This window comes from Grus americana, chromosome 4, assembly GCF_028858705.1.
Source record: "Grus americana isolate bGruAme1 chromosome 4, bGruAme1.mat, whole genome shotgun sequence".
In the NCBI taxonomy this organism is placed as follows: domain Eukaryota; kingdom Metazoa; phylum Chordata; class Aves; order Gruiformes; family Gruidae; genus Grus; species Grus americana.
In genome coordinates, this window is record NC_072855.1 from 43506921 (window position 1) to 43530780 (window position 23860).

Here is a 23860-nt window from a genome sequence, read left to right on the forward strand (position 1 = left end):
CTTGGTAGCAATTTTTTCTTACATGCCATCTCAGTTTTAATTTACACTTTAATGTATGTCATTATCAGCTCAGGAATAGCCAGGACTATATGAGAATTCACATATATTGACACCACAACCTAGGAAAAGGGAAACGTAATTCAGGCGCAGTGATTTTATTTGACTGACTTCGTTACTATAATCCTCACCACTGTAGTTATAAGGAATGCATAGTACCACAGGTTTGCAAGCACACCGCACGCTGTGCTTTCCAATCCTACGTATTGATACGGAAAAAAAAATAGATTTGTAAATACTGTGGAAAGGAGAGACACACAAAGTGTATGCCCTGTCCCCACCGACCTTGCATAGATGAAGAGCATCTCCTTCTTATTCAGGACTTTACTTGAAATTCTGCATGGGAAAAGCAGTCAGAAAGATGTACACTCCAAAAGGAGGATGTTCTGGCACAAAGTTAAGGGGCTATGGATGGCTCTCAATGGGATACCGGCACTAATCCCAGTCTCATTTCTCTGTTCAAACAGCAAATTAATTGGCACACGCACCTCACTGAGGATGTTTATGGCATACTTTGCAGACATGCACAGCCAGAGGTCACGTTTTGAACCTGTAAATTACTCACACATTTTACATTTTAAATAAACCTGTAGATTTATTGTACAATAGTACAGCATGTGCCTTTTAAACCAAAAGCTCAGCATCACACAACACTTTAATCTTCCATTTAAACATACACAGTCCTACAACACAGTTCAGCTAGGAAAGCTACATAATGAATTAATTTATTGAGAGTCCTGGCTACGCTGCTCTTGAGGATGTTTACCTACAGCAAGAACAGTGGCAGTGGTTCTGGTGTTGTAACATTTAATCACTTTAACCTGTTCTCAGCACAGTAATAGCAAGCAGACATCTAGAGCAAAACTAGGAGATCATTTAAGGGACACCACATTCAGTTGCAAATGCCTGAAATAGTAGACCAGAGGATCTCACACACGTAATACGCGTATGGAGTACAAGATCACAGTGATGTAATAATGTCTGCGCTAACTATGCCACACAAGCCACCACACAGGAAGACTGGATGCATGACAGGCATCGCACCACGTAGTAATATCGTTTGGATTGAAATTGTTAGGTTTGGAAGGGGCAGAGCAAGGTGTTCTGTACAAATATACACTTGCCTTATTACATTAGTTTACAGGTCAGAAACACTCCTGTAGCCATTTGCCCACATGCCAGCAGTCTCTCGTTATAACTCATTTTTATACTGTTTGCTTCGATTTTACCTGGTTCAGTTGAAAACAGTATTGTTACTTCCAGACACAGAGTGTGTTTTGTGCAACGTGTCTTAGCCTTTCAAACGGCCGTGAACACCTGAGTTGGTGTAACTGGGCGTCCTTTACGCACGCTCTTGTGCACGGCTAGCCACAAGCTGTCATCGAGACGTTCAGGTAAGATTCTTCGTTTGCCACAGGGGTTACTCATCGCAACGGAGGCTCAAAGTTCATCACTGCATAACCACTTACAGCAAGTGAAGTTCCCCTGAAGTTTGGAATTAAATGTCTACTATCCAAATGAGCTACAGGTTACACAGCAAACTCTTGATCAGCGAGAGAAAGTTTATGCCTTTTTATTGCTGTTCAATTTATCAATGTGTGTCAAACCTTAAGCCTGTTACTTTAAAGGATCAAGTGCTATTTTATTAAAGAACTTAAAATTCTCAGAAATTCTCAGAAAACTATTTTCAGTAGACTTTTAAATACCCAAAGGAGATAAATTTGGATCCTACACCTGCACATGTGATTTTTCACTTATGGTGGGAGCATGATAGTGCATTGTTCGTTGGTTTGGAATGGTACTGAACTCCTACTGCATCGACTAAAATAATATGCTAATCAAAACACAGACAGTGATACTAAAGAAACAGGAAGGAAATCTGTATCGAACATCTGATCTTGAATTAAAATAGACCAGTGTGCAAGCTTTCAAACAGATGAGATGCTTAGCTGCTATCCAGTAGCATACCGGCAGTGGTTTCAGAAGAATTTTATCAAGCTTGCACCCGCTACAGTTCATGTGTATTCTCTGACTCCACAAATTTCACTCATCTTAAACAACATATGAAAGCAAGTTAATTCAAGTATACAAAAAAAAAAGAAAAAAAAAAAGAAAAAAAGGGGGGGGGAAGAAGGATCTTTTAAAATCAAAGTTGCTTTTTGTATCATCTTCAAGTATTTTGGGAAAATTTCACCACACTGAAAAAAAATTCACTTCACTTCCTCACTGCTTCTAGTTTTAGATAAGACTAACCAGAAGAAGAAACAAAGTTGGAAACAAAACCATTCTCGGCTTGTGAGACTAAATGCATGTCCTCAGCAGACTTCCAGTTCATTGTCTAAACTGTAATGTTTTGGTAGCTTTCAGTGAACATACGAACTTCTGTCTGATTATCTAGACACCACTGACACACGTAAAGATTGTTGAAAAGGTAGTTATCTAATTAAAACAGGCATCACCTGAAACAATTGTTTTTCTTGCTGTAAAACAAACACAAGCAGCATGTTAACAGGATGCACAAGCTCTTCTTCTTTGCCCATTGAGAATTTTTAATTTGGTTAATGAGTAATGAGAAATAATTAAAACACGATCTTGAAATATCATTAAGAGTTTAAGGAATAAAGCTCCGCTATTTCCTGAATTCATTCCATGCCATCTTTAATAAAAGAGCTTATGCAGATTCCTTCTGCTTACTAAAATGAAGTCAGCTTATTTTTCTTACATAGTTAAATAGCCCCAACACCAGACACATACAAAATGTTATACTGAATTTTAATCCTTGTAAAACATTATTACACCACGCACTGTTATTATAAATCTTTTCAATAACATCCATTATAGAACTCAGTAAAGAGCACTGTCTACTGCTATGCACTGTCAAATATTTCTGGCAGTATTGGGAACTGACTACAGCATATTTCTTTTTGAAAATCAAGAGTTAACCTACATATTCTGAACTTGCAAATAACACACAACAGATTGTACTTCCATATAGGCTGCAGAGACATTCACTCTTTTTTTTTTCTTATTTGTATATAAGAGTAAATTTTCTATAACAATATGAAAGAAAAGTAATAACTTATTTATCTAGCTAGGAGGCTAGTAGTTATTTGTAATCATATTAATCAAAAGATGACTCAAAAATTCAAAGTTAATTATTGTGAAGTGCACAAAATCTAGAATATAAGGACTTTCCACAGTACATTATACTAAGTCAACATATAATAGATTAAAAGCTGTAAAGCCAAAATCTTCATTTAAAAATTTAGTGTTTCTGACATCATCTTCCACCATTCCATCAACTCTTCTTTCTCCTCTTCTTTTCTTTCAGACAATGACTCCAGTTCAAAATCAACCTGAGTGAGAGAAACAATCAAAAACATCGGTAAGACTTGTCGAAAGAGAGAAGCGTTGGCTTTTAAAAGCTATTTATTGAAAGAAGTTGTTTAACACGGACATGGGGCTTACGGAGGTAGTTTCCATTTTAGGCTAGGTTTATTCCAAAGTCTCTCAAGGCTGATTTAAATACCTGCAATACTAGCATATCACTACAATAAACTAATCTAAAAATGCACATAGGTTAGCAAAATTTCCAAAAGAAACCAGACATCTGTCCGGCCTTTGACTTGTCTAAACATTTCAAAAAATATGGGCCAATTAAATTAAAATTGAAGATCTAGCCACATAAATTGTCTAGCATATAATAAAAAGTATCATCAGCATATTGCTGTCTAACACCTAGCAATGCAGACCCCCAGCAGATCAAAACACGTATTCAATTTTATGCCATCAAAAAGATCCAGGGGGCTTTTCTGACACGTGGCTCAGTAGTGTAGATGTGATGTGCTAGTGTGGTATATCCTAGCATATGATACACACTAGAGAAATCAGCATTTATTTTAATTGTTAAGAGTGGAATCCACACCTGTACAGAGGACGAATTAAAAATGCTTCTGAACTCTTAGATGCAGCCTCGGTCCTACCACATATGTCAGGTATCTACACAAAGCAATGCTCCATCACTATCTTTCCGCACAGAGCTGAACACTGGTTTTAACCTATGCAGGTAGTCACATGACAATTTAGATTAAAAATATCAGGTCTCAATGAAAATCTCAACATCTCTTACTTTCTATGTCACGCTATTTAGATATATTCTGTAATCTTCTATCTGATTGGCTAATCACACATCAACCAATAAAAAAAGTTTAAGTATCTCAATATTACTTTTCTCTGTGTGTTTTCATTTTAAATAAGAAATTTATATATAATATAATTTATATACATACTAGACGATAAACCAACACACATGTGAGAACTTACCGCAACCGCTGGGCTAAAGGGCACAGCCACTTTTTTAGTTATTGCTAGATAGCCTGGTGCTGAGGCTGTAAGTTTGTAATTTCCAGGCACAAGCAATCTCCAGTAATCACCATCCTTGGCTGTAGAGAAGAAGAAGAAAAAAATCCAAATAAATATATACATATATATATATATACAGTTTGCAATGTAATGTGAATTTTTAATGTCCCTCAGCATTCTGAAAATCCAAGCGTAAGTGTATTTTATTCTCATCAAATTTAAATAAATAGGACCACCTTTCTCAATTTATCTTGCAGAGAAAGCTATAAATCATCATTTCCTAGAATATTCCACATGTATCACCACTGAAGCATCACTATCTACATGTTTCAGTATGCAGGCAATATCTAGGGCTTTTTTCTTCTCTTTAGCTAAACAAAGAAATGAAAGTTTCATCCAATCAGGTCGAAGAAAGGCTTCTACTGCACTGAGTGCTACTGCAGATCGCCTTTTTCAGTCACAGCATAAAAACGCATCATCCTCTTCTCTAGAAATGAGCCTCTCCCATTTTCACAAAGACTCAGATCCTCCCTGCACCAGCAGTGGGCAATTATCTAATTTGTCACAGGCTAATACTCGGAATTTCTCTATGTCCAGAAAACATTGCAAGATTGTTCTAAAAGTCAGTTAGCAGTGCCATTTAAAAGACTTGGCCGTGCTCTTACTGCCAGTTCTTTAAATGCTTGTTCAGCACATCTGTAGCTACACAGCACACAGAGGGAAACGTTACTTAAATGTCTGCAATTTGCACGGTCAAAAAATGTCAGTAGTCTGTCCAGTTGTTCCCAGACTTTTCATAAAACAGAAAGGAAAAAAATACTGCTGCAGAGTTACGATAATGATCTATTCTAATTCCTGGCACTGGAACAAAGCTGAATTTTAACTCAAGAACAAAGCAGCAGGGGAAAAAAGCCAAAGAGTATTTATTCTTCTTTTTGAATGTGCTAAAATTCAAGTACTTGTTTTCCTCACTGTTTTGACAATACACGATTTCCAGGCTTATACACACACAATGATGTGAGAGGATTCATGATTAGATGCCTTTTTGTACCGTAGAAGCATGAGCTGTACTACTGTATACATCACTCTCTCATACCTCAAAATACCTCTTTGCACAGTTTGTTTCTTTCTTGTTATCCCTAATTTTTTTTTCCAGCCTCTATACTGTTTTGCCTTCTTATACGTAGTGAAAGAAGTTGGCTAATGTTACCACAGACTGCTCTGCTTGACAGAAATGCTGGCCTCTTTGGAGGTGATGTGAGAACAAACGCAAATCGAAGCTAAATGAAGGGTCTACCCGTCCTGTTTCACAGTATTCTGCATCTCTGTAACAGTATAGTGAGACGTATCACTGAGAAAATGACCATAATGTAAGCTCAGGTATAATGCAATGACATTTTATTATTGTTTTTTCTAATTAGTATCTTGTGTAAACAAAAAATTGTCATTCAGAATAAGAAAGCACAGGTCTACAGGGAAGACTGCAAGTTGGCACGGTGTGAGATACCTTCGAATTCATTCCTGGAATAAAGCACACCACCACCAAAGAGGTGACACACAATTTTCTATGAACACCAACACAATCCTTTCCTCTTTTAGAACCACCTTTCTAAAAAAAAGTCACAGCATTGTAAACAGCAGAGAAAAATTAGCTTCGCAGGAGGAAGTTATGTAAATTGATGATCTGTCAAGAATTGACATACCAAAAGGTACGATTGCATAGTAAGTAATGTAACACTTTTGGACTACAGTTTAGCCTTCAAACTCAAAACGGCACTGCCGACAGGACTTCAAATCCTGGCAGAGCTGTGAAACACTACTTGCACCACAAATCAGAAGACAAACTAAGCATGAATAGCCAAGAGCCACCAGAACCAATTCACGCCAGAGATCCATGAAGTCCCAACACCCAGTCTCCAGCTACTTTGAGAGCAAAATACAAGAGAAAGATTCATGAAATCCTGCAGGCAACAAGCTTCTTGAGGCACAAAATGCTTTCCTGGCTTCAAAATTTTGCTCCCTTAAAGCTTCAGCTAATAAGATCTGAAATGGCTCTGGGCTGCCAAGCAGAGGGAGAAGCAATATATTCCACCACTTCTTGGTTTGCTGAGGTACAACACTCACCTGATGTAATGTCATGGCTTATCCCCTCCACAGAAATCGTAGCATTTGCTATTGGATTGCCCTGAAGATCTTTAACAAACCCCTTCACTCCTCGATGAATCTAAAATAAATAAATAAATAAAGTCAGCAACACATGGGAAATCACAGGAAAATTCTTAACAAAAGATGGCATTTTTGTTAGTGAAATATCTATTGATCAATAAATCAATATCTATTGATGAGGCTTTGGGCAATGTGGTCTAGTGGAGGGTGTCCCTGCCCGCAGCAGGGGGGTTGGAACTAGATGGTCTTTAAGGTCGCTTCCAACCCAAACCACTCTATGATTCTATGATTCTGTATTTAACAATGCATGTTATGGACCCCACAGTCTACGTGCCGACAGCTATCAAGGATAATTACTGAACATCATAATGGAACAAATAGTGAAGAGGAAAAATAATTCAGCTGGTAGTTATACTAATTTCCCTGTGCAATGCAAGCACTTCTCAGAAACATGCAGCAAATCATAATATATGTGAACACTGACTTGAAAGCCCTTGTCACTGGGGATTTATGAATGTGCTAAAAAGCTTTGAAAGACAACCTAAAAAAAATTTTTTTAAATTTTTCTTAGTTTCATCAACTGTAAGAATTTACGGTTAAAACCAGACATAACTGCTTAAAAGTGAAACATTAACAAGGTTAAATGCGAGCACTTGGACTCTGATGGGCAATCCCTGTGTGAGATGCTTGAGCTCTCTACTGTGCACCCAAAACACCCAGACCTTTGATGTCATAGATGTCACAACACCCCCCACATGGCCTGTGAGAGGAAGATGATGGTGGCTCATACCCTAGTTCCTTCTTGTCTCTTAGGCAACATACTCCAGGCAACAGCACCAGCAGTACCTAATCTGTCTGTTCCCAGCATATATGAAATTAAAGCCCTGATTTAATCGCAGTGCGCGGAGAGACCAGTCCTGCTGGTATTTCTTAAGCATGGTCTGAAACCAGACTGAGCTCCTCAGAGGCAAGAGACTGAGGATCAACTACCTTTTCACAGCCTGAGACAGGGACCTCTCAGCGCTGGGGAGAATGGGGCGTTTTGAACCTGTGCCGAGATGCATCTCTTTGGGAGCCTGGAAATTGAGCGGGGAAGCACTGTGGAGTTCAGGCTTCTCTCTGATTCTGTGATATTTGAAAAGACTTGTGAATCACAAATTTTATGTTGAGATTTTGATGTTCTCCTTTATGAGCCTCTATGGTGTATTCAGCTGCTATAATTTAGTTCACCAGATTCCTCTAATTTACACCATGGGAGAAGCCTGACACAGATTGGCTTAGAAAAGCAGAAAGTACATATTTGTACTGTCCTCAGCAATCACAGGGGAGCTGAAGCACAGAGCTGGACCTCTTATCCTGTAAGAGGATAAAAACCAATGCCAGATAGACCATCTGAACTTCAAGGATAAAGCCAGCAGCGCCGCAGGAGCAAAGGAAGTTGGCAAAATAATCTCTTACACATAAGTAATTCTGAAAATGCAGTAACACCATAGTTTCCCATGAGTCAGAGAAAATTAAGCCACGTGCAAAGGAGCTGAAGAATTTGAGATGGATCTCATAATAAGTGGTTAAAAACCTGCAGGGCAGGTACAGCTTTTTCCTCAGCGCACATACAACTTACTAACAACAGTATAACTCAAACATTTTGCAATATTCAAATATATCAGATTTCTGGCTAACTAAAGAATTTCTGCACAAATACGTTCTTAAAGAAATGAATGCATTAATTGACCGGCTCTGCTTACAAAGTATGTTTCTAATTTTGCAATCCCAGGTGTGCAGCCATTAATGATAGATATATTTGTGATCTTTAATGACAATATACAGGTTTCAGAAATTCAATACTCCCACGCTGCTTGGAACCATCATTTCGGTACAGTCTGTTACATTGGCATGAAATGATTTTAAAAAAATAAATAAATAAAATCAAAACACCAACAATAACACCACACACACACACCCTGCCCCCACACACCCCCAGATCTATTTCAGGACTCTTAACTTCTAACAACCCATTAGCACAAGATTATCTAAACCCGTGACTATGCTTTACGCTTCTAACCAGATTTTGGATAATTTTTAATGGAATCATCACACTGACGGCTCTATGTTGATCATCGGCAGCTCATGCAATCAGAGAGCAGCAGAGCATCTACAAAACCAGGATTAGAGATGTCCCCTGACGTTACACTGAGCTGCCAGGCAGCTACAGCCTAATCCAGCCGTCGAGGCTCCCTGTACACCCAGCGCGTTTCATCCCACATCCGTATGCACGCTTTCACATCTGTAGAGGGCAATCCATCTCTCTTAGCATGCACATCAGTGCTGGGAAAATGAATTATATACTCTGGTGATGTGTATTTCTTTTCATCGAGGAAGCCAACACAAATCATTTAAATTAAATGTCTGCAACAGCTTAAGTAAGGTGAGATGAATTCCATACTATAACATCCTCTATCTTTTCCCCTCTTCTTCCACAAATTTAGAAAGATCACACAGGATTTACCACCTTAGAGACATATAAGAATTATGGAGCACCACTTGGATTAATGTGAAATTTTGAATTAGATGTTCATACGGCACAAAGTTTAGAAGCTTTATTTACAATAACTGGAGTTTTGCCACCCTCTTTTTTGTTACCTGCTCGATGTAATTGATAAGGGAGTTCTTGTTGTCCTCCCAGTAGCCCTTCAGAGTCTCTTCAGGTGGGAATTTTTCACAGCTAAGCTCCACTGTGATTTCGAAGCAGTTGCTGCTGAGGTAATTGAAATCCTGCATTCCTACAATGCCAGAAAAGAGAGTTAGTGACGCATTTTGCATTGTTCTGAAGTAAATAAAGGGGGACACATGAGATGCTGAGGCTATTAAGAAAAGAATAGCTATAAATACAGTTGGTGCGGTTCCATTTAATCAGCTTCGTTCTGAACTCAGAAGCTTTAAATCAGAGAAACCAACACCACAATTAATTCCCAAAAACATTTTCTTCCCAGAGAAAGTTTAAAAAAGACTTGACACCTGGCCTCTATACTCCTACCTGGCACATGCGTTTGGATAGCTGACATATAAATTACTTTCTCTTCAGGAACAGAAAATTATTTCTGATTATGGCTAAAATATTTCCATATGAAAGTAAAAGATGATCATTTTTTAAGCCAAGAAGAATGACAATTAATTATAAAACAAATGAAACATGATGAAGTGACTTTGAAAAAGATGTTTATAAAGATGGGTCAAAAACATGTTGGTTCTTTTCTGAAAATGCAGGGTTTCGACTTAGTAACATTTTACATGAGAAGCATCTGTTTGCTAAGGAATATTCTTTGTCAAGCTTTTCTGCATCGATTCCAAATATTTTCCACAAAAAAAAAAATACAAAAGCAAACTTCCTATGAACTTTATTTACATGGAAATTTTCCCATGGATAAGGGTAGTCCCCACCTGCTCTGCAAAATCAATACTGGATAGCCTTCAATAGAGAAGAAAAATATCATTATTAATGCAACTTAATCATAGGAATTTAAATATATATAGTAGCATCATCACTAGGAAAAAAAAAAACTTGATGGGAAGGATGCACTCTTTTACATTTCTGAGCCTCTTCTCTTACTACATGGAAATATTGGCTATTTTCTCAAATCGGTCAACCGATAACCAAAGTGGTTTCCAGTTTTGTAACAGGATCAACCAGCTGGAGAGGGACTGTGGTTGTCCCCAGGAGGGTTATAAATAAATTCTTTGCAGAAGCTGATGCAGAATCAGCTCTGGCCTTCCCAATCTATCTAGCTAGCAGAGTCAGTGGATTCTCAAATGGAGGACTGAAAAGAAAAAGGCTACCAAGCATTTTGAGCTTCCCCATGGAGGTCACTGAGGGATTTAAAAGCGCTTCAAACACAGCAAATTCATTCAGCCCTATGTTCCCCCATGCAAGCTGCACATGAGACCTAATGTAGTCTTGTTGCTGAAGCACCAGTGTTGTTCACCAGTCCAGAAATGTCCAGAGAGCTGATGTCATATCCAAAAGAGAACCCCGAGGGCAGCAAACAGATTGAGTCAGGTGGGATTTTGCCAACATGTGAGGGTGAAGAGTCTATTTTCTGCCAGCCAGGCAATGAGACTCCTAACTACTGATAGGAACAGGGCCTTTTTGGATTCCTAAAAGAATCTTTTTATTTCTAAACCTTTGTTAGACAGCTGAAAAATGAGGACACAGAAGACAAAGGTGCTCCTGGGAGGGACGGCTCCCAGCAGGCAGAATGCAAGACGGACCTACCGTTCAGCGGTACGCAGCGAGAGCGCAGCGGAGTCATGAGTAAATTCCTGACAGCAGTGCTGACTGCCAGGCATCTGTTCCAGACACTAGATAATGTTGTTTTTCTTGATTTTTGCCTTTCTTTTACAAGAACGAAAGAATCCATAAAGAGGAGAACTGGGAGCCGAAGGGCATGATGTAATTTTACTGGGGTGCCAACAACTCTCAACCATTACTGCTCCGATTCTCAGGAAGTTTCTCCCTCCCTCCCTCAGCAAAGTGATACTCAGGGATGCCTTGTTTCTCAAGAACAGAATTAAGAAGCAATATATTTTCCAGTTTTGTGCACAATGTCCATATCCTACAGTTTGTTTCCCAACCCCTGGCCTGGTCCACAGTTTATATGTGTTGCTCCTGAAAAAATTCAGCTTACGTCACTGAGCTGCAGGTGATGATCTGAATCTCTGGGATGGAGAATGGGGTGAAGATAGCCTAGATCAAAACTGTGGCCTACTACATCTGTAATCTGGAGAGTATCAGGCTGGCTACATACAATTTGCACTCTTTATCTGTCTGTTCAATATGGCAATTAGGTGCAATATCCAAGAAATCAATACATTTCAAGAAATTTATTCAACATTGCAGCAACTTTGCTGCCACTGGTCAAGCTCTCCAACTGCCCTGTTCCTTCTTGTAATGCACATGGCATACATCACATGCACGCATATCACCACACTCCCAAAGCCTCTCGTTTTAACAAAGGATAGCACAAAACTAACTTTCTTAGACTTTAACAGGGACTGCTCTCTGAAGATCAGAAAGGCTTAGCAGACCTCAGATATAACTGGGATTCAGCAATGAATGCCCTTCATTGCCGACCACGAGTAGGAATTTTCTTTCAAACTGAGCAACACAAAAACTCCTCTGTTGCGGTGCTCCACTGTCCTGAAGGACTACAGTGTCTCTATGTCAGTTTAGAATATGGGACACAACTAATTTCTTCAGCTTTTCAAAGAGGAACCCAGCCTTCACAAAGGAAGCGGAGTGCAGGGTGCGCCCCTGGCATCCAGGCGTCAGAGTTACTTAGACTTTGAATTACAAGCTACAGCACTAAGATAGTTCAGCTTCTACACATATAAAGACGGTAACTTTTAGCAGGACAGGACGAACTTGAGCCTTGTGCGTAATGGGGAGAACATATGCCTCCTACAGGTGCTGTATAAAATGGTAACAAAAAATAACTAATATTGCTTCCAAAACTGGTAACGTGAAAGGTAATTCAAGTTAGGAATTAACTGAGTGCCAAGAGTGATTTGAGAGTATCTGAAAATAAAAAGACACTTAAACAATAGCCTAATAGTACAGCAATGTAAGCTGCTTTGCAATGCTATTTTTGGAATGACACGAATCTGATTAGACTCAGGTGACTCTAATGACAGAGCAAGCAGAACAAGCATGTGGCTGGCTTGTAATTCATTACTATCTGTTCTTCTCATTTATATTTCCAACTAGATACTCCACACAAAAGATACATTAAAAACCATTAGTGATGTTGAAATGTTAGGCACTCAACAGCTAAGGAATGCCAAAATTAAAGCTATCTGTGCAAATTTAATTTGGCTTGCTTATGCATAAGTGAAATCATTAATTACATGCTGACAGGGAGAAGAGCAGGTGTAAAAACAGCATGGATTTTATGTACAGGCTTGTTTTTCCCCAGGGTCTGGTGGCTAAAAGGGCCTTTCCTGAACACAGAATGACCCCTTTGCCTCTGCTTGCTGCTCTCTGAAAAACCTACAAGGATCAACTAATTACAGATGACAACTAATACAAAACAAGTGCAGCAGGCATCGGCGTCTCAGATTTAGGACAAAGATGCTGTTGGAGCAGCTATTTTCTCTGTGCCCCTGCTCCACAGAACAAAGTAACTATGAAGCAGGTAATGGTGAGAAAAACCTCACAGCAAAGTGTATTAAGAGACAGAAGCAAGCTTCAAATATTCCTGTACATCATCTGCTCTCTCCAGCCCAAAACCTGAATGGAGAATTGCCTCCTTGCCTGAGATTGATGAGGAAATCCTGAAGTTTTACAAGAAGGCATGGACAGAACATGAATGCAATGGAGGGCTCATCCTTACTTCCAGTTCGAGACAAGGGCTGCTACCAGACTTTTCTGCTACCAGACGTTCAGCCTTCCTACTGAAAGAACCCAGCTATTCAGAAAAACACATGCAAAAGCAACCCATACTCAAACAAGAGCGAGCCAGCCATACATTATCCTGGCACACTGAGGAACCAGTGAAGACTGCTGCTGGCCCACCACGCAGTGCTGTCTTTTACAAAAGGTAGAAGTTCATGTGGGCGGATGATAATGGGCAAAGGAATTGATGCAGCACAGCTGGGGACACCATAATAAGCTCTATAGGGCAGCAGCAACTTTAGTAATTTATTAGAAAGAAAAATCAGCCCTTCCTAGGTCAGAGCTCTTGGTCTGATGAGGTACTGTCAAAGGCAGTATCTAGGAGAGGACAGTCTCTCTTCACTTAGCTCAGCTGTCCTCCACTCTCTCCTTTTTCCTTCCCTCACCACTGTTCTGCTAAAGCCATAAACTCCTTTCTACACCAAGCACAGCTCCAGTACCCACTCTCATCTATTTTCTATCTCTATTTCCAGTCACATTGCTCCACTTCTCCTCCTTCTCTATAAACTCGTGACAAGTCCTCTTTTATGTTGCCTCCATTCAACCCAGGGAGATCCCACAGGGATGCGAGCCTAACCTGTAGATGCCCACAGGACACTGAGCCACACTCGCGTCCCCTCACAGGACCCAGAACAGCCCACAGCAACCCAAAGGTGCAAAGGTACGCAAGCACTGCCATAGCTCTGAACCTGAGCAGATGCCATGGAGACAAGTTCTTCAGAGAGTTTCTCTTGATAAATTCTGAACTCTATTAAGGATATACACTGCAGTACGTTTCCTAAAGCAATACAAATGGCTTTTCAACAGCTTATACCACTGCTAAGTTTGAGTGCATTATCATATGGACAGCAAAAGGTCACTGATACAACAGATAGCTTACGTGCCACGTTTCAGTTTCTGCACAGAGCTTTTTGGACTAAAGCTTCCAAGAACATTTGCACTTCAACTAAGCAATGTTTAGTTATTTTCCTTAGCACTAGACACGGAAACAACAGAACTGTTTTTCCTGAATTATTTTTGGTTTTTTAAGTCAGCCTGTGGCAAAAATTACCATGGAGGTTTCGTTCAGAAGTCACAGCTTGCCAGCTGATTTCTACACTTGGAAAAAAAAAAAACCACAGACTCAAACTGTGTGGTCCAAAGTATATTGTTGTCTATTTTTTTACTAGCTGCACCATATTAGGATCATAGATCCCAGTTAGAACTAGGATTCCTCTCTACTAACTTCTACACAAATACATGGGAAAAAGAAAGGGCTCACTTGGGGAATTTGCAGTCTAACTTAAAATAAGATCCAAAAGGAGGAAATAATTCAAACTTTCCAACAAGTTTTTCCAATGGAAAAATGTGCTTTTGGCATATGCAGTTTAGTCAGAATCAAAGGATTTCATCAAAACAATGGAAAGACAGTTTTTTATAGCATTTTCCTAGTGAAAAAGGAGCTGAAGTTAAATATGTCCATGTTTTTATAGTTAATACTGAATATTTCATTAAGATAATTTTTGGACTGAATTGAAACAGAATTTAAGTATTAAACCTCTCAATATTTTGTTTATATTCAATATTTTTTTTAAAAAATGGTGCAAACTCTGCTTTTTCAAGGGTGTTTTCAGGCTTCCGGTTTGAAGTCTGTGGAAAGCTTCACACAAAGGGAAATTTTTGCTTTTCAGTCCTATTCAGAAATGTCAACGCTTTACCTTACACCCAGTCCCCGGTACCTGTGGTACCACAGCAGAGGAGACCTGCTGCCCCTGTGAAGATTGAGGATAGCAACTCTAAGAATAAGCAGATGACTGCGGGCTGTGTGAGCACTACCAGTCATTGTTCTGCTTCTAATCTCTTCACACGAGCTTAATTATTTTCTTCTTCTTTACTGTAACAGAGTAATAGAGTCAGGCTACCACCTAAGCTGTCCTAATGCTTTGAGAGATTTCTACTCATTCCAGGTAAAAATTTAAAATTAATTCAGAGACTGTAATTGAGTACTAAGAGGAAAACAAACAATAAAACTGGTACATGTGTTCAAAGTTATCTGATATACAAATCAACAAAGCCAACGCACAGGCAAATCACTCCACACAAGCTGAGTTGCTGGCTCAGAAATCCCCAGCTCAATTTTTCACTCCGACATTTTGTCCAAGTTTAGCAGACCCAGAAGACTGATAAAAGATTTAGATATCCCAGCATCTGCTTTGCCTCAATGAACAAAGAAAATGACATATCAAAATTCTTGGTAAAAAGGAATGAAATGTCTCATGTCAGGCTACTCTTCCAAAATTAGTGTTGAAGTGGCCATAGTAGCTCTGCTGTTCCTCTTAGCACAGAAGGCTCTACCAAAGTCTAGGGGAACACTGCCTGGGCAGGAATCAGGCTCTAATAAAGCTAGGAAGTATGGAGACAAAAATATCTTCACGACTGGATTTTGTTCCCATGGAAATCAAAGGCCAAACTCCCATTGTCAATAAGACTGCAAAATCAGGCCTCTCCACTTCTTTCAAGGTTGGATGCTTTCATTATTGAGGTTAAAATGAACAGTCAGTAGCCTGCTCTCTCTCATCAGGGTTTGCTAAAGGGTTTTTTTACTCTTTAAAAAAAAATAAAAACCAAACACCTTAAGCTCTCATGGTAGCATAGCAATCACTTCGCCACTGTAGAACTATTAAATTTGCAGTGACCTGAACCCTGACTGAAGAAACATTGTAGAGAAAGCAATAAAAGAGGAATATTTTAGTAGGGATCGCAATGAACTTTATGGAATTTTATAGATATACTGTGGTGAGTGATCAGCCTTTGATTCACCCTTAACCAGACCAAAAGTTGTGGAAAACCCGGTGGTATTCCAGACTGCAATTAAACCAATGAAAACTCAAGCTTAAAATAACCACCAGTGACACTGAACCCCCACGGAGTGGGGCTCACCTCCTGGGACGCTGTACCAGGCGCCGCCATTAGTTGTTCCATCCACAAAGCTGCTGTCATCGTCGTTTTTACGACACGGTGGTCTGTTTGGATCAGACATAGCGGGATTAAAAGAAGAATAACTGCGAGCCAGGCTTTGAAAAATAGCATCATCGGGGCAGGAGCTGTATTCATGAGCACTGCCTGCGGAGGTAAAAAAGTCCAGGAACAAGGATTATTAAAAGGGCAGTCATACCAACTGAGCTCACAACCTAGATTACCAGCACTGCACAGCAGGACTGTGCCTGGAAATTCTCTGTACACGGTTAAGTGTCCTACAGCATCACCAACTAATATAGCATTATCTTAATAACATTAACATTTCCCCAATACTTCATCACTTGCCTGTACCAGGTTGCCCCATTATTAAGGTGACTATTCGGATCAGTCTTAATATTGATGAAAATATTAAATTCAAAGCGCACCACAAAATCTAAGCTATTCTAGGCTTTAGATATTTTCTTAGAAGAACACACAGTACATATAGAAAAAGGTCTCTCCCTAAAGGGGTTTACAGTCTGATATTGAAAGGATTTGCAACTAAACTGCAAGAAAGCAGATTGAAGGAAGACAATCACAAACAATACCATCATCTCATGACCATTCCAGCCATGTGCGCATCCCCTAGTGGCAGAAAAAACCAAACCAATATTGCTGTGTGCTAAACGATAACAGCTCTGCCACGATGTAATCCTTTTTACATGGGACCGATACTGAGAAAGTGGAAACAATGATAGTTGGTTTTAGTAGCACGCTACCGCTTTCAGAAATTCCTTTCTTAAAGGTTCAGGCAGAGAAACCTTGGATCATACAGGCAGCCTAGACACATCTCTCTTGCTTCAGTTAACGGGGCACAAACAGCCCCAGATAATTTAAGCGCTAAGTCGCTTTGATTAAAATATCTGAGGGACCATGATTCTCTCAGGTATTACATCGTATTTGTGATGTAACTCTACTGAAACAAACTATCTATCTCCAAAACTAGAAAACATGGCCATACAGTGACTAGCTTTAAATATGTGATTAATATGCTAAAATAAGTCATTACAATGCAATGACAGGATGTTTACAAGGTGGATCTTAGGTAGCAGTGAAATAAGTAGAGAACATAATTTATATCTCCTACTATTTCCTGTTAACTCATACTACATACCACTCCGAGTCTCATCATAAGGATAGTTTGCAACGAGGTCTCCTCCATGAAGATTGGCAGAGAGCACAAAGGGAATATCCATAATCCAGTGAATGACACCTTTCGTTTCAGGAGCAAGCTACAACAAAATAGCACTACCAGCAGTTACAAATTGATAATTCAATGTAGAAACTTATTTAATTATATATATCGGCTTAACTATTATCACATATATTGTGCAAGCCATTTAAATGAACAGCAATTTTATTTTGGCTTCAGAGAGAACTGGATCAGTCCTTTACATCAGAATCAGTCTGAGCAGATTCATATAAGTCTAAAACTCGTGTATATTAGTTCAGAATGAAACCACAGATAAAGCAATATTTTATTCTCGATATTTTACTACCTCTCATTATGGCTTAAAAAAGCCTTTAAAATTTAAACCCAAGGAAAATAAACTAATTCAAAATAAATGTTGGTCTATTCTCTACATGGAAAGTAAAATTACTTCATTTTATAATTTGAATTTGAAGACAGAGTATGCCTATTAAGGCCACAACCCTCAGAGACTGCAGTCACAACACTGTAATTTCTAAAACCTCACAGGAGGCCAAACACAAGAAGATGAAAATCTCTCCAGATATACGCTTGTATATCTAAGGCTTAAGCTTAACAAAAATATATGTGTTATATGGGAGAATAGTTATCCAGCCAGTAACATAATTAAGCACAATACACAAGTGAATTTCTGGCACTGGTTTGACGAATAGCTAGCAATCTCTGGCCTTAAAAATAAAACATGCTTTGAATGAGGAATTGTCTAAGGATTAAGCAATATGGATCAAAATGGTTTACTATAGCAAGCCATTTTGAGAAAAACTTCAAAAAGCATCAGACAGATAAATTTAACAAAATGAACAAAATATTTAGAAGAATGTGAATTGTAAAGACCGAACACACATCTCTTAGAGGTTGCTACATGTCTGCTTGCGTAAAAGGGAAGAGATGGGCGTGTAAGTGACCCGATACTCAGTCCCTACTTACCTTAGGATTCTGGTCCACAGCTTTTTTCATGTTTTTCAGCAGATGGTTGTTTGGGCCACCTTCTTTCTCATTAACATAGACTATTCTGTCAAGATCAGGGAAATTTCGGTTTAGATCTATCCCTTGGGCGTTACTTCGACCAACAAACCAGTCTTTAAGTTCACCAGGCTGAATGAGGAAAGGGAACAGAAAGAGAAGGGAGATGAGTAGATTCAGGAGCTTACATATCAAGCTTTGTATGGGTATATTTAGCCATGTAGATTCAAACCATGGGCTTACTTCTCATGTTCTTGAGAATAACGTGGGACTAAAAATTTGTGAAGCACCAAGAGCTGAGTCAATCCTATTTCTTCCTAGAGCTCTGTGGGAACAAAACCAGCCTCTACTTCACTGAGGGTCTCAGAGGAGAGGATCATTCTCACAGTGGCAGATCTGGACTAAGGATGGGCAAAATTACGAGCAGCATCAGACTTTCCAGCGCATGCTGAGTATTCCTTCCCCTGAGACCTGGCTTTTCCCTGTTGCCTCATGCCCATGCTCATGAAGTACAGACCTCATTAGGGGGAGGTTCAGAGAAGCTGTAGATTTATCAGCCAGCCGCAAGGAATGTTTACATTCATTTCAAAGTTCCTCTAAATGGCTTCAGGGTAAAGCAGGACCTTAATCTTTATTTATCTGAGATTTTTATTTTTATGGTGTCTGTCACTTTCATTCACTGAAATGGTAGCGCTGAATAAAGATGCAATGAGAATTTTTGCAAAATCTTTTCTTTAAGCTGATTCTCTAAAGTAAGTTTTGGGTTGCATTAAGGAAATGCTTTCAGAGTGCAGAGTTTTCCCTAGTTTGTCTCTGCAAGCTTTCAGTACTCTGTAAAGTAGGTTTAGCTTGATTACTGGTTTTAATCTTGGGGTATATTGAATCTACTGTCACACACTGTGTACAGGATCGAGATACTTCTAGAAGAGAATAACAGTGGAACTAAAGCAAAATGTATTATAAATTATAAGTAATTTGTAAGACAACTATGTAAAAGAAAGCGTGCTTTGACTAAGCAGCAAAAGTTTCAAATAATATTATTAGAAACTCTCTAGAGAGATATTTCAGAGTAAACCACTCCACGGTTTGCGGACAGCTTCTGGTCCTTCGCCACTAGAGGGAGATATGCGACCGAATATGGTTTCAAGAGTTCTCTCCGGTTTGGGGGTTTTTTAAAGATTTCATGAGAATCAATTTAATAAAGATCTTAATAAGGTTTGACTTATTTAATCAGACATAAATAGTCACATATTCAAAATTTCCATATTAATTTAAAAAATAAATACACCTTGTAAAACAAGAAAATTCTTATTTTGGTTTAGAACATAATATACACCAGAATCTGTATATAACAGGGTCCTATTTGGCCACTATTTGCTAATTATGCATTAACGTATTACACGCTTCTTGACTGAGCTGTCATCCTAAAACACATGCTAATTTTTCTTGACTAATAGCCTAATTAAAGTACCTCATGCCTGATATTTAGAATCAAAGTTGTTCATACTAAAAAGATGGCTCACAAAGTTTGCTTGTTTTGGGATCAGGCTCTGATGAATGTGAATAATTCATGTAAGTGCATTTACATGAGAATATTCTTAAAAGAAACATCAACTTTCCCTTCTCTACCACTTTTGAAACATAATGTATTACTAGAAGTTACTTGTTTAGGAAGCAATTTGGTCAGTGAACTTAGATGAAAGACTATGCATGAAACATGAACATCATTACATTTTAAAATACAGTAAACTCACAAGAGAGATGGCTATTTGTTGAAAAACCAAGCATAAAATCCTCCTTGTTAAGCAGAACAAGCCTACTGTACTATTAGGAAATACTTCCTTTATGCTGTTCCATTCTACAATCACCACCAAGAGTTCAGGTATCTGTAAAACTTCTAGCCCAAGTGTCATTATGATCCTAAGGTTGATATAGACATTGATAACTATTGTCATATACGTAGCCTTACAAACCTGGGATGCTGCCTTCTCAAAGCCATCCGGGTTCAAAGATGGCATGATATGGATACGCGTGCTATGGATCAAGTTGATAATAGTTTCGTTTCCTTTCTGGTATTCATTACACAAGTACTGAGCCAAGAAGATGAGCAACTCCCTTCCGACAGCTTCATTCCCATGCATATTTCCAACATATTTAAATTCCGGTTCTCCTACAAGAAAACGGAAGAACATGTCTTAGAACAACACACAAAAATGACCCACGGACTGGACCACACAGCACACCTGAGATATGGGTATCACTATAACTACGACTGGTCACAGTATCCCCGGGAAGCTACAAGCCTCCTTCAGCAAAGTGGATTTAGGGGTTTTTTTCTAAACTCTGGCTAAACAAATAGTAATTTATATTCAGCTGTGTGGCAGAGAGAGAATACCAGAGGACAACACGGCATGCCAAAATAAATGCTAAGCACGGCCATTAACATCACTACTGTTGAGATCTAACGCAATTGACGCCTCAATACTACAAAAGAGTGTCTTGATTAGGTAGTTTTTAAATATATAAACTGACACTAACAGAGCTTCTTATCTTTAATGTTCTCTCCAAGATTAGGTTAAGCTTATCGCACTACACATGCACTAAACTGCAATTCTTTGACCAAAGCGTTGCCAGTGGACAGCTGCTGATCCTAGCGACCTGAAAAATCTTACTCAGCATTTGCTTTGGATATTCAGCTCAGACTTTACGAAGCGAGTGCAATAATCTAATTCATAAAATGAATCATTCCCATTTAACATTCCAATAAACAGTCCGGTATTAAATATATACATAAACATTCCACATATGTTAATGAATATATATGGAATGATTATGCATATATTTAATGGTGATTTAATATATATTGTATATTCATATATAATATTCAATGTATAACATGTATTCAGTATATATTCCATATAAATTCATAGATATATCCAATATATAAATAAGCAGTTCAATATTCCCAATTGCTCATTAGTTGCATTCTCATGACCCTAGATGCGAAAAACACACAAGTCTTATAGAGCTATGAAGGATATACCTTTTAAAAGACTACATTTTGAAACCTAATTCCAGAGGGGTTTTAGTATGAATGAGATTCAAAGGATTGTCCTGGAACTAAAATGAAGAATATGCTGTTTTCTGGGTTGAAGCCCTTTTTCCTTATCCTTTTTCCTTTTTAAATGCAGTTCTTCTGCTGTTAACAGCTTTAATCAAACATTCTGCCGGTTATATGCTCTGAATAGTCTTTGAACACACTTTGCAATAGCCTTTAGCACTATAACAGGGGCAAATTCAAGCTAGGAAGTGTGTTACACAAACGAGACCTAAATAATTGCTAATCAAGCACACAGCCGTATCTACTTAGGACTCTTCAGTCTGTGCTTGTTAACCTTAATCCAGTGATAAGATGCTAGCAGACAGAGGGCTATTAATACCCACTTCTTTCCCTCCAGCTAAGATGTTGTCGTACATATGGATTCATCCCTGAAATTTTTTGCCAGATAGATTAAAATTTTTCTAGTTTCAGTGAAATAGCTTCATTTTATCTGATATACACAATGCCTTTACTGTGACTAAAAACCTCCATTTCCTCTTTTGGCATTGAGCTCCTATTTACTGGGGGTTTTTTCTTATCTGTTAATACCAGGGAATGCAAGAGGTCTAATCATCAAGACCACGCAATCCCATTAAAACAGATGAATACTAGTTAATAAAATACGCAGCATTGAAGATCACATAGTCTCAGAATACTCATGCATATGTATATCATCATGTTACTTATGGGAAAAGTGCTTCACAAGCTAACAGGCAAATTTGTTACTGCAGGAAATGTGAACACAGTTGCATCTTGCTTTTGTGGTTTTCCCTAGGACATCACTAAGGAAGCCTGAAGGAGAAATCATTTCTCCTGATTCCCAGCCCTGTGCATTAATCCCCTGCCTTTCTCTCCCACTTGCATTTTACAGGCCTGGCTCAAATGAAGAAAGAGAAACCTATGTTTCTCATACGGCACTGCTTGCTCCCCTCCCCAAAGAATCATTAACAGTGTTCAGAAGGGTTCATGCAAACAGGTACAGAGTCTACAGTGAACCAAGAGTACACCCTTGCCGACAGCGTATCTTCAGTGGTAATGACCCATCTCAAATGAGCATTAAAAGCTAAAAGGAGTTCAGGAAGAGGTAAAGAGAGTCATTGGAAATATGGAAAGTCTTTCCTATGAAAAGCAATTGAAGAGATCAGCCCCATTTTCCTTAGGAAGAATAATAAGGGACAGTCAAATATACCGGCCATCGTGGCATGGAGGAATCGATCTGGAAAGCAGCACTTCCCTCCACCACAAATCAAGAGACAGCGATTTTCAGTGAAAGGAAACAACAACCATTTTTAGACTAATAGAGAAAAAATAACATTACTTACAACGCAAAGTGTGAATCCAGTATTCAAAGAATCCCACTGGCAGTGAGGTGTCAGCAGAACTCCAAGTTTTGCTAACAAACCAAGAGTTAAAAAACTAATCTGAAAGTGAATGTAAAAGAATGAAAAGGGAAAGATAACAGAGAGCTGGATAACAGCCCTGCTTCAAAACTTAATTTTGTGTTCATATTATAGCTCCCCTGGGCATTTTCTTACACCTTTCTCTGAAGCAGAGGAATCCATCTCCTATCAATCCTCCGGCCGCAGAGAACAAGGCTGAGCTGTCCACACGCGCGGGAACCGTCCTCTGCCAGCTCCCCAGCACTGCCCGCTTACTTACCCCTGGGCACAGCAACCAAGGAAACCGTGGGTTTCTGCTCAGTATCAGAAGATATTGAATTTCGGACTGTATCCGACAATTTTAGGAAAACTCTTCATCATTCCAACAGTGTAATTTACATCTAAAAGAACAATGAAGAAATGGGCCCTTCTCACGTCTAAACTTTGCAGCTGCTCCAAGGAAAACAAATTGATTTTTACTGTTTATTTCAGGGGAAACAAATTAATGCTACAAGCTGGCTGCGGGGGGAATTAGCAGCTCGCTCATTAGTTGTCCATGCCCATCATGGGCAAAGTCAGCGAGTCCATTCTGGAAAGAGGGACAACGTTGCTAAAGTCACTAGTTATCACCACAGTGCCCAAAAAGCCGAGGGAGATTCCACAGGCTACTATCTGCTGATACGTTTTGCAGTTAATGAAGCCATTAATTTGCATTTGCATTTCTGCCTTTCATGTTAGAATGAAAACTGCAACCCAGGGTGTACCTTCTGGAAACCTTTTTTTGGAGTCACTTTTACCCAAATCCTCTCTAACCATCTTTGTCTCTAGGACAATGAAGCCCAAGCTGGAGGGCAGATTGCTAGCCGAGGCCATCGCTCTCTTGGCCGAGTTAAGCAAACCCAGCCGCCCCAGTTTTAGTGAAGGGCTCCACGACGCAGCCAGCATCCCAGACCTGCTATGGCTCTCGAAGGAACCAGCTCCTTCTCCTCCACCACATGGGCTAGCACAGACACCTCAAACACTGAGGGTGCCAGCTGACCAGTCTTTAAGCCAGCAGTCCTCACTTTATGGGTTCCCTGGTCTATTCATTGAATACCTCCTGCCACACCATCTCTAAAAGCTTCAAGCTTCTCAGGAAAACGTCTCACCCCGTGGGGAAAACAGCCTTTGGTCACCTG

At 39.2% G+C, this 23860-nt stretch overlaps 1 protein-coding gene across 2 annotated transcripts in view; it reads right to left on the reverse strand.

Moving 5' to 3' along the window:
* Positions 1-625: 625 nt before the first annotated feature.
* The window catches only part of CPE (carboxypeptidase E), a 60114-nt gene continuing 36879 nt past the window's right edge, over positions 626-23860 (reverse strand). For both annotated transcript variants that reach the window (XM_054825030.1, XM_054825031.1), the window contains exons 2-9: positions 20177-20373; positions 18168-18335; positions 17145-17262; positions 15953-16135; positions 9226-9365; positions 6544-6643; positions 4381-4499; positions 626-3413 (exon numbers count right to left, since the gene is read on the reverse strand). In XM_054825030.1, coding sequence (XP_054681005.1) covers positions 3315-3413; positions 4381-4499; positions 6544-6643; positions 9226-9365; positions 15953-16135; positions 17145-17262; positions 18168-18335; positions 20177-20373 — 1124 coding nt within the window. In that variant the 3' untranslated portion in view covers positions 626-3314. The remainder of the gene's footprint in view (positions 3414-4380; positions 4500-6543; positions 6644-9225; positions 9366-15952; positions 16136-17144; positions 17263-18167; positions 18336-20176; positions 20374-23860) is intronic.